The following is a 16,454-nucleotide window of genomic DNA, read 5'->3' as shown; positions in this document are numbered from 1 at the left end:
GTTGAAGGATTTTCTTGCTGTGTAGAAGACCCATTGGTGGCCTTCATTTATGTTTTACTCTTTGGTCTGGTTGTTGTCTTTTTGAAATATTCCCCATTTCCATTCTTTATTCTTTAGAATGACTATTTTTTATAATCAACACAACAGAAAAAACAAATATCATCTTCCCTATTATTTTTTTTTTTTTATCATACCTTTTTCTTGTCCTGATCATCAATTTCCCCTGGAGACAGTTGCCGTAGTAACAAATTCATACATTTTGTAGATTTATGTCGTGTACACAGATGGAGAACAGTTTGACCTTCATTATCTTTCTGTTTAATGTCAGCACCTTTAGATAACAATAACTTCAGCAACCGATTATTTCCCTGTAATAGAACACAAAATTTTATATGCAAGATCTTGTGTGTATAGATCTTTGTGACATTTTCTAACTTGGATCTTCTCAAATATAAATACAACAAGAAGGTTAAAAAATACATTGTCACAAAATTGGTCTTAAAGGTATGAACACGGAACTAAGTTGGTTTACACTAGTGTCTTGTTAGATAATTGCAGTTAAATTCAACATACACCCTATCGATTGTTTCTACTGATCTTATTTACAACATTTGTTTATCTTCTAAGGGATTGATTTGGAGCTTGTCTACTAAATATTCTTCTTAAAACATCTTTAATGAAGTTTTAAAATTTGGGATACAAGGCATAGATTATCAAATTTCAAAAGTACAACAGATTCTGGAAAGTTTATCTAATTATACACTTCACACAATAATAGTAAAAAGAAGGTAAAAGCACAAAAAGATTTGAAAAATTTACTTAAGTTGTCATAAGTTCTAAGCGGCCTAGCCAAGATCAGATGTATATTTCATATTGGGTCTATGTTATAGGCTTGTAAAGACAAGAAGATAAACTTAACATAAGTATTACATCTTTGAACTGAAGAAGGGAATGTAGGGTTTCACAATGAATATCAAATATCATGTATAGGAGTTACCATTTTGAAAAAAAACCACCAAAATACACGCTGAAAATAGGCATCATTTCACGTTATGTTGTTTCATTTAAAATTACGCTGTTTTTATCAATTGATAGTTAATAAGTGAACTTAATTTGAACTAAATTATTGGTTCACTGTTATAGACAGTTTATTCATCTTTCTTATACTGGTTGTTGCCATAAAAAATCTTCAGTGGTTACAAAGTTATGATAAAAAGAGGGATACTATGCGTTTGTTATTTTAGCTTGCTCAGTGTACATAGTGATAAAAGAGAAAAATAAATCAAATTTATGCTATTATCTGTTTTGTTTTCTCTTCTAGTATATATACATTATCAAAAACTACCTCATATATCAATATTGCAGTACCCTAGCTGGAGATATGCAATCAAAGTTGGATATACAATGTACAAATAAAGTGAAAAAATGTCTTTTCGTAGACATGCATTCCCTAGTAAACTGGAAGAATAATAACACTAATGTTGCATTGCTAAGTTCCTGTTCTTTTGTAGATATGAAAACACTCCTGACATATTTTTCTACCATCTATTAATAGAGGAAGAATTTGAAAAATATGTCAGAATGTCTTGTCCGTAGACATGTCTTTTTATCAATATTGCTTGGCTTAATGGGTCTAAATTAGTCCTATGTGTTGTTTAAACTTAGAAATATCTTATTTTCAATTAATAAATGGTAATTTAAGTGTTCTATTTTTTGGTAAAATTACTTTACAGGAGTTGATTTAAAAAAGTGGCAGATTATCAGTCATAAAAAGCATACCCTATTTTAATTCAATATTTTATTCCAGTTGCTGCAAACCTTAAAAGATTAACTAAATCAAATGAAGAAAAAGTATTTCTCTCTCTCTCAGACTTTATCTTTTGCATTTCAGTATTACCAGCATATGAGGAAGTCTCTACGGACAAGACACTTGTACATAACAAGTATTAAATTAAATTATTTGTCTGCTCTGGCACTTAAATCGCATTTATAGGTGATTAAAGTTCTCTTTTCAAATAAAAATTCAGTATTTTTAACATAAATATAGTCACAATTAATTCTAACAGATTTTTTTTAACTGAAATTGTCTTGTCCGTAGACATTACCACAATATATTTGTATCCAATTTCCTTGAGTTCAGCCTAATTTGACAGATAACATGTATGTTATTTTTTCAAGAGAACACATTCAACTATGTCAAAATTGAGTTTTAATAATAGTTTGATTGTTTTAAACAGTCAGATGTATGGATTTCAGTTAAAAGAATGCGTCTTCATTTTGGCTTAATCAATAAATTATTGAGATATGTAAAGAATTATAGGTACATTTTTATATTTTCCAAAATTTAAAAAACAGCTTAAAATTAAATTTGTAACTTTTAATCTTTACTTTAACAATCATCTTTGAAAGCATTTAATTGAATACCAATAAAATGTCTTGTCTGTAGACATTATCACAATGTATTTGTTCCCATTTCCCTCGAATTTAAGCATCATTTGATAGATAAACCTGATTTATATAAAATGTATGTTTTTTTTTCAAGAGAACACTTTCAACTATGTCATGTATGTCAAAATTCGGGTTTTTTATAATGCATTTCATTAAATATGAATACAATGTCTTGTCCGTGACAAAACATATAAATTGTATTGCTAAAGTTTGATTTTTTGTTGTAAGAATATGCACCAAGTCATTTTAATGTTTTATACACCAAAAGAAAGGGTTTTTTGGAAGTTTTGTTATTTATACATTGTTATAGATTAGTTTAGGTATAGTTTGATCAGATAAGATTAATGATCAAAGAAAGCTACTGCTGTTTGAAATAACTGTGAGTTAAACATGTTCTTGTCATTTTTTTTTAAATTAAAATGTTTGATATTCAATAATTCTAAACATATTTTGTTGTCTTTGTCATTGACCAAAATCTGAAATTGGTGACACTGTCTTGAAGGCAACCATTAAAGAAAATTATACAGTTTTTAAACACCATTCATTTAATAAAAATATTAAATATTTCTTCCAAAAACTGCATGTAATTATATAAATGCTTCCAGTGTTAGCCTAACGATGGCAATTTTTCATAATTTAAACCATTTCTGTACCAAAATATCAAAAGAGTTTTTTCCTGATGTGATATTCATTTTTGACTTCATGTGAAACACAAAATGTACATCTGATTGTGGCTAGGCTAGGCAGGTATATCACATATAAAACCTTAAAAAAAAAGAGAATTGTCTCCACTTTTAAACATTTTCTGTCATATATTCCTATTTTCTGTTTACCTTTATACAATATATTATCTTATGAAGCCGCCCTAACACATTCTATTCTTTACTTACTTTATGTGCTGCCCAATGTAGTGCTGTTCTACCTCCTTTGTCAGATCTATTAACCTGGGTCCCTGCTCGCAATAACAACTCAGCACAATCCAGTCTATCAGCCAACACACAGAACATGAGAGGAGTCCGCCCAAACTGGTCACCTGTATCTAATTCCTGAGTACTTGCTGGAATAGAATAAACAAAGGAAATGATAATATTTTTTAAAGCATGTTTTAACAAAGCAAAACAGGCATAACATTTATGTGATTACAGATCATGTTTGGGAAGTGTCTAATTTCAAGCTATATCAAATGGCAGGACAGTTTTTGGCAACCATTCAAAACCAAAACAATGAACAGTCACTGGATAGACATAGGGAACAGCTGAATTAAGACTTTTTACTAAGTTTGTAATAACATGAGCAACATGACAGGTATCACATGTGGAGCAGGATCTGCTTACCCTTCTGGAGCACCAGAGATCACCCCCAGTTTTTGGTGGGGTTCGTGTTGCTTATTCTTTAGTTTTCTATGTTGTGTCTATTATTTGTCTGTTTTCTTTTTCTTTTTTAGCCATGACATTGTCAATTCATTTTCAAACTATGAGTTTTAATGTTTTTCTGGTATATTTTGCCCTTCTCTTCTTGAATAAGTAAATAGTTTTAAAATGCTAATAATTGTGCTGTTTTCAAGAATCTTTTTTTTCTGTTGTCCCTTGTGAAAAGTTCCCTTGCTTTTTATGTTGATCACTACAATGGCTTATAACTTGAGTTCCGCCACATTTCAAGTAAAGTTCCCAAGACAGGAGGATATTAAATTTTGGTTGTAATTGGTTTTTTTCAAAAAGGGACTTTGGTATTGATGGCAGGTTGTTTAAAGTATATGTCTGTTAAATCTATGTTTATGGGCCAGCTGAAGGACGCCGCAGGGTGCTGGAGTTTCTCGCTGCATTGAAGACCCATTGGTGGCCTTCAGCTGTTGTCTGCTCTATGATCGGGTTGTTGTCTTTTTGACACATTCCCCAATTCCATTCTCAATTTTATTGATATTTTTTCACAGGGCAATAATTATATATAAAGAGATAAATACATCTTCCTAAGAACATTACAAATTATGCTGAGCTTTTGACATTTTTTAAAAGGCTTTGGTTCTCATTGAAATATACCCCTATCTTCTTTTATTATTTTTACAAAGTAAACCACCTACAGACTATTTGTTTGGCAAGTAAGGCTTTGTCTCCATTGACGGCAGCGACATGCATCTGTGTGACTCCTTCCAACTCCTGCTCTGCAATCTCTGCAACATTGTCCATCCCACCATTCTCCATCTAGAAACGAAAATTCAAATACAATTTATATGGCTGCTCCAGAAATATGGTAATCACCTCTCATTAAATGTTTAAAGAAGTGCCTTAACCTGCCCCCCTTTTGATCAGCTGTTGATAATGTTGTAATATTTGATATCAGACTCAATATCAATAGCATTGCACTGAGACCTCAGTACATATAAAATAGGGTCCAAGTACTGTATACAACATTTTAAAATCATAAGTTCTATAACCTATAAATAACAATTCTACAAGTAAGCAAAAGATTATTTCAATTGATAGTTATCAAGTGGAATGAAAGTGTCTTTATTATTCATATTGATTGGTTGATTTTGTATAAAAAGTGACAGTGTGAAAAAGGCTACATTGAACATGTACATGTATATTGCAGTCATATTTTCAATTTGGAACTGGTATATATACCAGTTATATATAACACAAGCTGAATAAAGAAATAATTAACAATTTTCTAAAACATACCCATACCATTCATTGTGTATGTGTTATCTCTACAATCATGACAATATTTATGGCTACCTTTTTTCTCTTTCTTGCATAAAAAAGTCAATAATTCACAGCCAGACAGGGAAATAATTTTAGTACAGGAAATTTCTTTGATAATATTTGCTCCATGACTGTAGTGAATAATTAATAAGTTACAAGTTCAAAGGAAAATATTGAATAGATTCTTGCTAATATATTGATCTCATCATACTAAACATATATTATTAGTGTCAAATAAATTACATACACCGTAACAAAATTAATATACATGGTATATATTTATGTTTAAAATTTTATGTATTTAAAAGACAATGGCACACGCCAATAACAAATGAATAAGGCACTAACAACTGAAGGTTGGCCAAGACGGCCATTACGTAACCAAATATTGACAAATTTTTGCATTTGCACAAAACAGGAATTACCGATTGTCATGCGATATAGGTGTCAAAGTACGTTTAAAGATTGCCAATTATAATAAGACGTATGTGTATTGTCCGTATTTAATATCTCTATATCTTCCCTCATCAGATCATTGTCAGCGAGGTTTTGTCAAATTCAAGATTTAAAATTAAGATAATAATCTTGGTGTCTTTTAATTTATAAAACCCACCTTAAACTTAAGACCTAACATGACTAAAAGAGCATGAATAAGTTGGATATGAATATATCTAAGTTAATAAATATGTATATATAGAATTGTGTAACATTGTAAGGACCACTGTCCAAAGAGCCTCAGAAATTTAATGTTGGAAGATTTTCAAACTTTTCATTGAATATTTTATCTTCACATGTAACAGTTTTTTGTCATCATTCAAACAATGTTACCAAAACTTTGACTTACTTTTATATTTTCAATGAGCATGATGAGAATTTTGCTTTTGAACATTCAAAGAAGATTAACCAAAGGTCTATACATGTACATGATGTATGAACTCTTGGCTTATCTTTTAAAACTTAAATCATACATTGTATGTTAAGAGTGTGATGAACATATTGAAAGGTTATTATTTACTGGCATGTGATGGTGTTGTTTTCACACCAAAAGGCTGTTATGCCTTGCCCTTGGTTGCAGCAAAAAACTTCCCAAACATTTGATCATATTATTTTTATATTTACCTGTGTCACCCCGGGGCCCTCTGCCCCCATCACCGATGTCATCTCATTTCCTGTAACCTATAAAAACAAGGGAATCTTATTATAATCAATGTACAAAAATACTGATTCATTAAATACTTTCTTTTTTCTTTCCACTCTGTTTTCTTATAAAAATAAAAATTCTCACAAAAATAATTTAAACCAAGAATTATCACTGATGAAGATACATGAACATGATGAATGAGGTCCCCCTTTCAAGCAATGATGACTGGTTACTAGTAGACCCCTTTTTATCATATTCATTTTTGTAGCTCTTCACAATGTTTTGAAATACACACATCAATACTTTGGCTGACAATTGTTTAAGGGATGAGAGTTGTTGATGAAGGTAAATTAACATTGATTAAGAAAAGTTTTTCTGACCCATCAAGTTAAAAAAAAACTAAGAACATCAGCAGTGGTCATCTTTGATTGTTTGAGCCTCAGTGGTTGATTGGTCTAAGTAGTTGAACTACTGTATCACTGCAGCCTATCAGCACTGAGTTTGCAAGTGTGAATCCAACACATGGCAGGTGTGCTTAATTCCAATCTTAATTGATTCTGATTATTTCAATGAAAGACAGTTTAATATTTTCATGTTGAGTTTTTGTTTCATTGATGTACATAATGTAACTTCTCCTCACCTTGATTTATATTTAAAATTCTTTAGAAATATAACCTTCATATTTAGGAAAAGGCATGTAGTATCTTTTGCATTTTTTTTAAAACCTTAATCCTTAATAGACATTTCTTTTATTTATTCCACAACTTTCTTTGTATCGCTTTAAAATGTTTTACTCATGCAAATTTCATACGTTATATCTAATAGCGTCAAACAAACTGCAAGAGTGTGTCTTTATTTGGTTATAAAATTATCTACACACATATAAACAAACAAAAGAACATAAATGACCTAAAAAACCCATAACAACTTTTATTGATGTTATTCCCATATTTCTTAAGAAACTAAATATTAGTCAAGTTCATTTAAATTTTTCCAATAAATGTTTTTATGAAGTCAAGTAGAAAGAGATATGTTTATCAAATATACAGTCAATATTTAAACATTGTGCCTTTGTTCATGTCGTTCATAAACAAACACGACCATTCATTAATGAACTGGGTCAATATTTATACAGCTTAAACATAAGTTACAGCCCAAAAGAAAAAGTTTAATTAAGCAGGTCCAATAATTATATGTTTTAAGATTCCAACTCAACCTTTGAGTATAAGTAATTCCGACGATTACATGCTCCATACATGTCTATAAAATTAATTTTATAAATAATAAGGAATACCCCATGTGTTTGATTATTTTGAGATTTAACAATAAATGAATTCAAGACATAATTTTTTTCAATTTCATTCTATTTCAAAAGTAAGTGGAATTTGGGATATAGGGGGTAATAATAAAATAAGGCAAAATAAAAATCTATGTGTGGTTCCAGTTACCCTTCCTACATGTACTCTACTTTTTAATCTTAATAATACTAATAGCCTATCCTAAAGATTTTTTTTGTCATTTTTCATTACGCACATACATGTAGTCAGAATGTTGCTCCAGTCCAATATACATGTAATATATCTACCTAACTTTTTTTTAGATATATATACATTTTACTGGAACCATACTGTGACCATGGTGACAAATACTATCTGGTTTGGCCTAAGAATGTTGAATATCAGAGGTAAAAAATCATAGTCCCCAAGGGTATCATCTGCCCAGTGACAAGTACTTCAATACTGACACAGTTAAGCTTATACATTTTGTCTGTAATTTCAGTTTAAAAGTAATAAGCTTATTAATGTATTGTAGCATCAAGATTTGTATGGTTAAAAGGTGCAGAAATTTCTAACAGGATTTGCTGTCTCTGTTTATCAGTATCTTCATAACTGTTTTAAGAATAAGCAACTTCATAACTCCTTCAATTTCTCATTATTCTTTAGAAAAATGCCCTCAAATATCAAATATATGATTTTTTAAGTAAAAAAAAAGATATTTTTTTAAGATTTTGTTATTTAGAATGCTCTCTATCATTGTTTACAGAAAGGATGGCAAAGAATGACAATTTTGCTTCACTGGTACAAATATTGCATTATAACAATCAAACCATTTCATCAACAGTTCTGTAAATATAGGTTCTACATGAACAACATGCACAGAAAAGTTCTACCATCTCCATAACTTTCCACAGGAAGTGAAGGAGGCATCATACTACCTCAGCAGCAAATATATACCTTTTCACAAATGGTTATTATTCAGAGCTATCTCAATCTGTTTTATATCTAAAATGTTTATTGCTACAAATGTTGGCAAACATTGACCAATTACTGATAGTAATTAACCAACTTCTCATAAATAACTGATAAAACTTCTGAAATTTTACATTAAATATAATTTGCAGATGACTTATATGAAACAGACTTTAACAAGATCAGCTAAAAATAGAACACTGATAAAAGAGAGGTAGATGATAAATAAAAATAGACAGGTTGCAATAATCATAATATTGTCTACCAGCAAATAACACATACATATATGCTGTAAACTGTTTAGTTAACATGGTTAACCTAATTTAATTGATGAAAGTTATATTTAAACAAGAATGTGTCCTACATGTAAGTACACGGATGCCCCACTTGCACTATCAATTTCCATGTCCAATGGACGTGAAATTGGATAAAAAATCTAAATTTGCAATAAATTTAGAAAGATCATACCATATATATGGAACATGTGTACTAAGTTTCAAGTTGTTTGGTCTTCAACTTCATCAAAAACTACCTTGACCAAAAACTTTAACCGGAAACTCTCACTTTCATTTTCTATGTTCAGTAGACCATGAAATTGGGGTCAAAAGTCTAATTTGGCTTTAACATTAGAAAGATCATATCATAAGCAACAAGTGTACTAAGTTTCAAGTTGATTGGACTTCAGCTTCATCAAGAACTACCTTGACCAAAAACTTTAACCTGAAACTCGCACTTTCATTTCTATGTTCAGTAGACCATGAAATTGGGGTCAAAAGTCTAATTTGGCTTTAAAATTAGAAAGATCATATCATAAGCAACAAGTGTACTAAGTTTCAAGTTGATTGGACTTCAGCTTCATCAAAAACTACCTTGACCAAAAACTTTAACCTGAAGCGGGACGAACGAACGAACGGAGGCACAGACCAGAAAACATAATGCCCATCTACTATCGTAGATGGGGCATAAAAAGAATATATATATATGTTCTATTTTTGTGGGTGCTAATGAGACAACTCTCCACAAGAGAAATGTCCAGTACTGGTGCGTGTGGCAGAATCGGATAAAACTTTTTATGCCCCACCTACGATAGTATAGGGGCATTATGTTTTCTGGTCTGTGCGTCCGTCCGTCTGTCTGTTCGTTCGTCCGTCCGTCTGTCCGTTCGTTCATCCGTCTGTCCCGCTTCAGGTTAAAGTTTTTGGTCAAGGTAGTTTTTGATGAAGTTTAAGTCCAATCGACTTCAAACTTAGTACACATGTCCCCTATGATATGATCTTTCTAATTTTAATGCCAAATTAGAGTTTTTACCCCAATTTCATGGTCCACTGAACATGGAAAATGATAGTGCGAGTGGGGCATTCGTGTACTGAGGACACATTCTTGTTTCCTCTAATTCTTATATTTAATTTTGAAACATCCAAAATCTGTAATTTCTTATTCATGAATATTCTAAAATTAACTTCTTAGATCAAGTGTCAAATCTTAATCTATTGAAATAAAGGATAAAAATCTATTTGAATAACCCACATGGACCCACTTAGCTCTTAGGTTCAGTCTAGTAAGACATCTTATGTCACCCAACCAGATACTTTACTCTTACAGTCCCTGTTCTCAATCCTTAATATTACATGTAATAACTTTTACATGTTTGCTTCACAGAGACAAAAAAAATTAATAAATCGACATGTAGTCTAAAATTATGGTTTGATATAGGGAATAAAGTTACTACAGACTCATCCCTAGCCCCTAAATGTAACACCCAGAATAAATAAACTGCATGAAGGATACACAAATCAAGACCATACATTGTACATTCAAAGTTGACCTCTACATGTACCTTCACCTTTAAAGTCAACGACTTGTTAGATTTTATGCATTTCAAAAACAAATAACAAATCTTAAAATCTATATTCTAATAATTCTATCTATAATTCCTTGAACTGGATTGGTCATGATCAGTTAGAATATTTCTCTTGGTTTACACTTCGATAAACCATGTTTCTGAAACTACTTTCGTAATCTATTCATGCGCAATACACATGCTTATACTTCCGATCCCGAGATTTTCAGCAAATTGAGAAATTAAAAAAACAAATGCATAATAGTTGTTTCTATTCTAATGCATATATAACATGTATAATAAAACAAAATGCAATAAAGCTTCGAAAATGAATAAAATTTAAATTTAAATAAAATTCCGTGAAATTTCATAAATGAATTGGCGAATTTACGTCGTGGTAAAACACGACGTCATACAGATGTAAAACTTTCAAGGGAATGATTATTTCGTTACTTGTACGCTTCATATTCGCAAAATTACCCATTATAAGGAAGTTTTTGGAGGTAGGCAGGGCTCACACTACTTCAGAATTATAGGGAGAAGTGACTTCTCTTTTTGAAACTGATAGGGAGAAGTGGTGAGATTTGAAAGAGAAGTGCTCATTCGTGCGGTGCGATACAATGTTTGGATTTTACAATAGTATAAAGGGCCATATGTAAATAATGTTCTTTTTATATTGTTCAATTCATATCTGAGTAAAAAAATTACAATTAAAGTAACATTTGAAATTAAAAGTTGTTTAAGTTTTACTAAGGTTCTTGTGAGAAACTACCAACATGACCAACTAAATATCTAGCACTAAAAAAAAAAATTATTTTAAAAAATGTAAAGAAATTATAATATATCAATTACAATTTAATTAAAAATTATCTGTGTATGACATTCAGTGTTTCTCATAAAAAAAAATTATAAAAGTTATTAAGCTGGGCCATAATATATTGATATTAGTATAATAGTCTCAGAGTTGAGCAACTTAAATCAATAGTTTGAAACAATCCATAAAAAATATAGGGAATTATATACACCAATCAATTAGATGTCACCAAAAGTCTCTTAATGCGTGTGGAATGCGTAATTTTCCCCTTTTGGATCAATATTCTTCTGTCAGCTGTTCGGATTTCGGTCATAGCTGGTCCGGTTCAGATCCAGAGTTTAGAAATCGGTCAATGACGGACGAATGCAAGAAAATTTACAAAAATAAACGATGTTTGACAAGTTATTTGGAAAGGAACATGACGTTTTTAATGCAATAAATGGATTAAAAATTTACTGGGGGCAACTTTTATCACGTTTAAATGAAGTAACAAACTTATTTTGCCGTCGAAATTGAGGTTGATGTACGTTTTCGAGTAACAAGCACCGGAACTTGCGAAAATGCACGAAGTGATAAAAAGTTGTATTTTTATCAAATAACCTGCTACACACTGCGAAGACAATGCTTCAACCTCTTTTCTAAAGATAATGAATCGTTTATGTCTGAATTTCTTTAATTTTCAATAAAAAATTTATGTTTCATCAACTTGGTAAAAATTGAAAATGTCCGATGACGGAAGCGACTGAAAGCGACTATCGTCAAGAACAGGGCGACTTGTTTTCGCTTTTGGGGGTCGGGGAAGGCGAAGTGACGATCGGGAAGGCGACTTCTTCGCCCAAGTTGCCTGGTAGCGTGAGCACTGGGTAGGTTCTAATTATTTTTATATTTCGTTGCATTTATCGAACATTTGTCATAAGGCTAATTTGGACTTATATTTTAATTTATTATTTTATTCAAAAATTGGACTTTTACAAAAATACTGTTTTTACAAATTTAATAATTTACATGTCAAAACAAAATGTGAGTTAATTAGTGACATTTGATATTTAAGGATTTGTGACAGATTGAGAATTAATGTGAGAGAATTAAGCATATAAGAGAATATGTGTTAATTGGATTATAATATATGAGGACTTATAATTATCTTTTATATTAATTATGTGAAAACTGTTACTTATTGCTAGGTGTTATGAAATGTCATATTAATTTGAGTATTGTTACAAATGAAGTATTGTCTGATTGATAGTATAAATATTGTGTGAAAATAAATGTAAAACAGTAGAGAATAGAAATAGTGTGGATAAAGAGTAAGAACAGAGAGTCGAGATAGTTACAGTTAGGAGTCGTACATTTGATATTGACATTGTCCTATGTTTATTTCTTGGACTTGGAATTAAATGATAATCAAAAGTGAATCTGTTTGATCTTTGATAACTGCAACAACTAGTTCCTGTCATTGGTGTAAACGTTTTTCTAATGATTTTTCGCATAAAATTATGACCCCGTAACAAGGCGTATCGACTGAGCCAGCAGCCCCTTTGTTACATATGGTGGAGGACCCGGCGCAAGTTGACTTATCATCTCAACAAAGATACCAGATACCTTTTACTGCAACAAGTGAGTGTTTCCCCTTTAAAAGCAACAACTGACAATATGGAATTTAATTTAAGACCACAATGGAGATTATCGAACTTTCGAAGTCAAAGACCAGTATGTGGTAAATGTGGAATTGGGCATAGCAGATTATGTTTTGCTACTTTCAAAAATTGTTATAAATGTGGAGAAAAGGGACATTATGCAAGAATGTGTAACATTCATAAACCATCAGTGGAAGTAAAAGGACATCAGAAGTGTAATGACATCAAAGTGAAAAGTAAGAAAAGAGCAGACAGGGACCGATCCAGATTCAATGAACATTTTGACAGAAAACGACAAATGCTGGAATTACCATTTACAAACACCAGAAATACAGCTTTTGTAAGTGCTTTGGACACAACGTATTCAGTTAAAGTCGAATTGAAAAGAATTAAAGAAAAATTAAAAGAGAAAAATATTAACAGTGGAAACTTTAAATTTCAACATAGCAAGAAAGATGAAGAAATAAGTGATCTGAAAGAAGAGCTAAAATCAATCAAGACAAGTTTAGATTCACATGTTATACAAATTAAGGAATTACAAGAGGAATTAGAAAAGTTTAAAGCCACACCAGAAGATCTAGATATGTTTAATCTGCATTGGAGGAATGAATTTTTAAAAAGTGAAAATTTGAGTATCATGGAAGCGTGCAATAAGGAAAGAAGACAGCATCACTTAGTTAAGTGTAAATTTGATGAAGATTATGAGGAAATTGTTGCAAACCATCCAAAGTATGTGAATTTAGCATTTGATTATGAGCAATTGCAAAGAACAGTAGGCCAGCAATATACAGAATCACTAAAAAATTGGAAAGAAGAAATAGAGCAATTGAAAAAGAAAAATGAACAACAAGATTTAGTGATAAAACGGTACCAGCAACAACAACAGCTCCAAAACCAGCTAAAGTTGATTCAACAACAGCAACAATGGAATCAACAACCACAACATTGGAATCCACAACCGCAACAATGGACTCAACAACAAGATGAGTATCATCAAGGACATTTTAACCATCGGCGAAACAATAGACATGATAGAAAAGAACATGGAGGAAGATTTTACTAACTTTTATAAACACGAGGACGTGTTTAGTGGAGGAGGAGCCATATGTCATAAGGCTAATTTGGACTTATATTTTAATTTATTATTTTATTCAAAAATTGGACTTTTACAAAAATACTGTTTTTACAAATTTAATAATTTACATGTCAAAACAATATGTGAGTTAATTAGTGACATTTGATATTTAAGGATTTGTGACAGATTGAGAATTAATGTGAGAGAATTAAGCATATAAGAGAATATGTGTTAATTGGATTATAATATATGAGGACTTATAATTATCTTTTATATTAATTATGTGAAAACTGTTACTTATTGCTAGGTGTTATGAAATGTCATATTAATTTGAGTATTGTTACAAATGAAGTATTGTCTGATTGATAGTATAAATATTGTGTGAAAATAAATGTAAAACAGTAGAGAATAGAAATAGTGTGGACAGTCTGCACGGTTAGCCACTAGTCCGATGCCCCAGACTAGTAAAATTTCATTCGGACTAGTGATTTTTTAACAAAACATTGTTTGGACAAACAAGAAAAATGTCTTTATATTGGTCTTCGGACTAGTAGTTGAAAAAGTTTTTGGTGCAGACTGTGTGGATAAAGAGTAAGAACAGAGAGTCGAGATAGTTACAGTTAGGAGTCGTACATTTGATATTGACATTGTCCTATGTTTATTTCTTGGACTTGGAATTAAATGATAATCAAAAGTGAATCTGTTTGATCTTTGATAACTGCAACAACTAGTTCCTGTCATTGGTGTAAACGTTTTTCTAATGATTTTTCGCATAAAATTATGACCCCGTAACAAGGCATATCGACTGAGCCAGCAGCCCCTTTGTTACACATTTATGGATTTTAGAAAGTCAATATGGCGGCCAACTCCTTAGTTACGAGCTGTCAATTGTACATTTGATGGTAATTATAGTAGCCTTTACACAAAAAAATGTTAATTAAAAATCGTGAATTTGTTTAAGAATTATAAGGATTAAACACATTTTTTCTAGAGGTTATATTGATGTGTTAACTGGGTCTCTTACTCACAAACTTAACACAAAAGTCCTTCAGACTTTTATTCAGTTTGTGCGTTAATCGCCCCGGTTTACACATCAATAACCTGTAGAAAAAATGTGTTTAATCCTATAATAATTGTCAACTTTATTATTTCAATGTTTATTATAAATAAAGAAACCTTGCCAAAGGTTTTGTTACAGCTTGTAAAAAATAATCAACTTCTACTCACACTTTTAGAAATATTAAAAATCAAAAACACCAACTTCATTAAACATCATTATTAATTAAATTTCAAACAAAAACAGCAAGATTTTAATTTATCTGTCAGAAAAACAATAATTATTACTTTTTAATGTACAGATGAAGCTTTACATGTTTTTAATTCAAGTGTTAATGTCAACCCCATTACTCTAAATTAGAAAATTATACAAATAAAACCTGAGCAACATTACTGATCAAAACCAATCTTACTTACATTATTTTGTACATGACTTACACATCCATTAAACATGACTAAGTCATGAAAGACCAAGTCATTAACTCACAAATATAATTTGTCTCCTGTAGAACAAATTAGAATGAAAGAGTCTGTCTGAAATCAGGAACAATGTACATGTGTGTACAATTTCTAATTCAATGTTATAAATACTATTAAATAAAACTTAGATAATCATTTGTTAATTTAGAAATAGTTATTTTTAAACCTGCAAGAACTGATGTTTCACTCTTAATTCATACTCTGCTATACACATGTATGTGGCAAATATCGATTTAGACATTTTATAAGGATAATGATTATGCAGTGAGATAATCTTGCATGTTAATTTCTGCTGTGATTCCTTGTTTAAAAAAATTGGAATCCAACTTTTGTTGATCAGGAATGTCCCCTGGAACAAACTGAAGAGAAATTGTGAACTAAATTTCCAGATCTCATGTCAGGATCTTTCATAATAAGGGCCAATACAGTCATGACAGTAAAATGTACATTGTAGTTACATGTACAGTGACAATGTAGATTGTTATTGGTGGTGGGTGGATATACTTTGCATGTACAAAATGTACTAACTTAAGTGATACATTTGTGTAATTATACCAGATCTCAATATTTTAACACAAATATTAACTTAATAATTTACAAAAGGATTTAAAATTAAATGACAAAATGTCCAAATGCAGTGTTAAAAAAGTCAATGGACTTTAGTACCATTTGTTATGTTACAATTATTCAAATTAATATAAAAATAGCTAAAGTAGTAATTATCAAAATATTCAGATTATTGCTACTATTACTGACTTCGTCATCTTCCGAATGTATAAAAATACTTTAAAAAAAATAATTGTAATCCACAAACTGGTGAAAGTGCTCGATAACTTAATAAAAATTAAATAATCTATGTGATTATTGAGATTAATTGGATTACCTGTGTGTCCGTCACAATATTGTCACCCATGAACACCTCAGGGTGGAGTATAATGTTATTCTTTCACGGGTGAATGAGTTAATCTTTTACACTTCCGTGGCACATGTCGAACCGCCATATTGTTGTGCA

The 16,454-nt window shown here is 30.8% G+C and overlaps 1 protein-coding gene across 5 annotated transcripts in view; it reads right to left on the bottom strand.

Moving 5' to 3' along the window:
- LOC143058589 (uncharacterized) overlaps positions 1–16,452 on the bottom strand; it is an 83,538-nt gene extending 67,086 nt beyond the window's left edge. For 3 of the 5 annotated variants that reach the window (XR_012973137.1, XM_076232070.1, XM_076232073.1), the window contains exons 1-5: positions 8,399–8,486; positions 6,270–6,326; positions 4,526–4,646; positions 3,339–3,505; positions 195–368 (exon numbers count right to left, since the gene is read on the bottom strand). Coding sequence is in view for 4 of the 5 variants with exons in the window: in XM_076232070.1 (XP_076088185.1) it covers positions 195–368; positions 3,339–3,505; positions 4,526–4,646; positions 6,270–6,326; positions 8,399–8,470 (591 nt within the window). In the remaining variant the exon portion in view is untranslated. Of the gene's footprint in view, positions 1–194; positions 369–3,338; positions 3,506–4,525; positions 4,647–6,269; positions 6,327–8,398; positions 8,487–15,379; positions 15,434–16,325 lie in introns of those variants that run through there. The other 2 variants (XM_076232072.1, XM_076232071.1) reach the window with 2 other exon arrangements.
- Between the last annotated feature and the right edge of the window lie 2 nt (positions 16,453–16,454).

Source organism: Mytilus galloprovincialis, chromosome 14 (assembly GCF_965363235.1).
Source record: "Mytilus galloprovincialis chromosome 14, xbMytGall1.hap1.1, whole genome shotgun sequence".
NCBI classification, from domain to species: Eukaryota; Metazoa; Mollusca; class Bivalvia; order Mytilida; family Mytilidae; genus Mytilus; species Mytilus galloprovincialis.
This window is presented reverse-complemented; position numbering and strand designations above follow the sequence as displayed.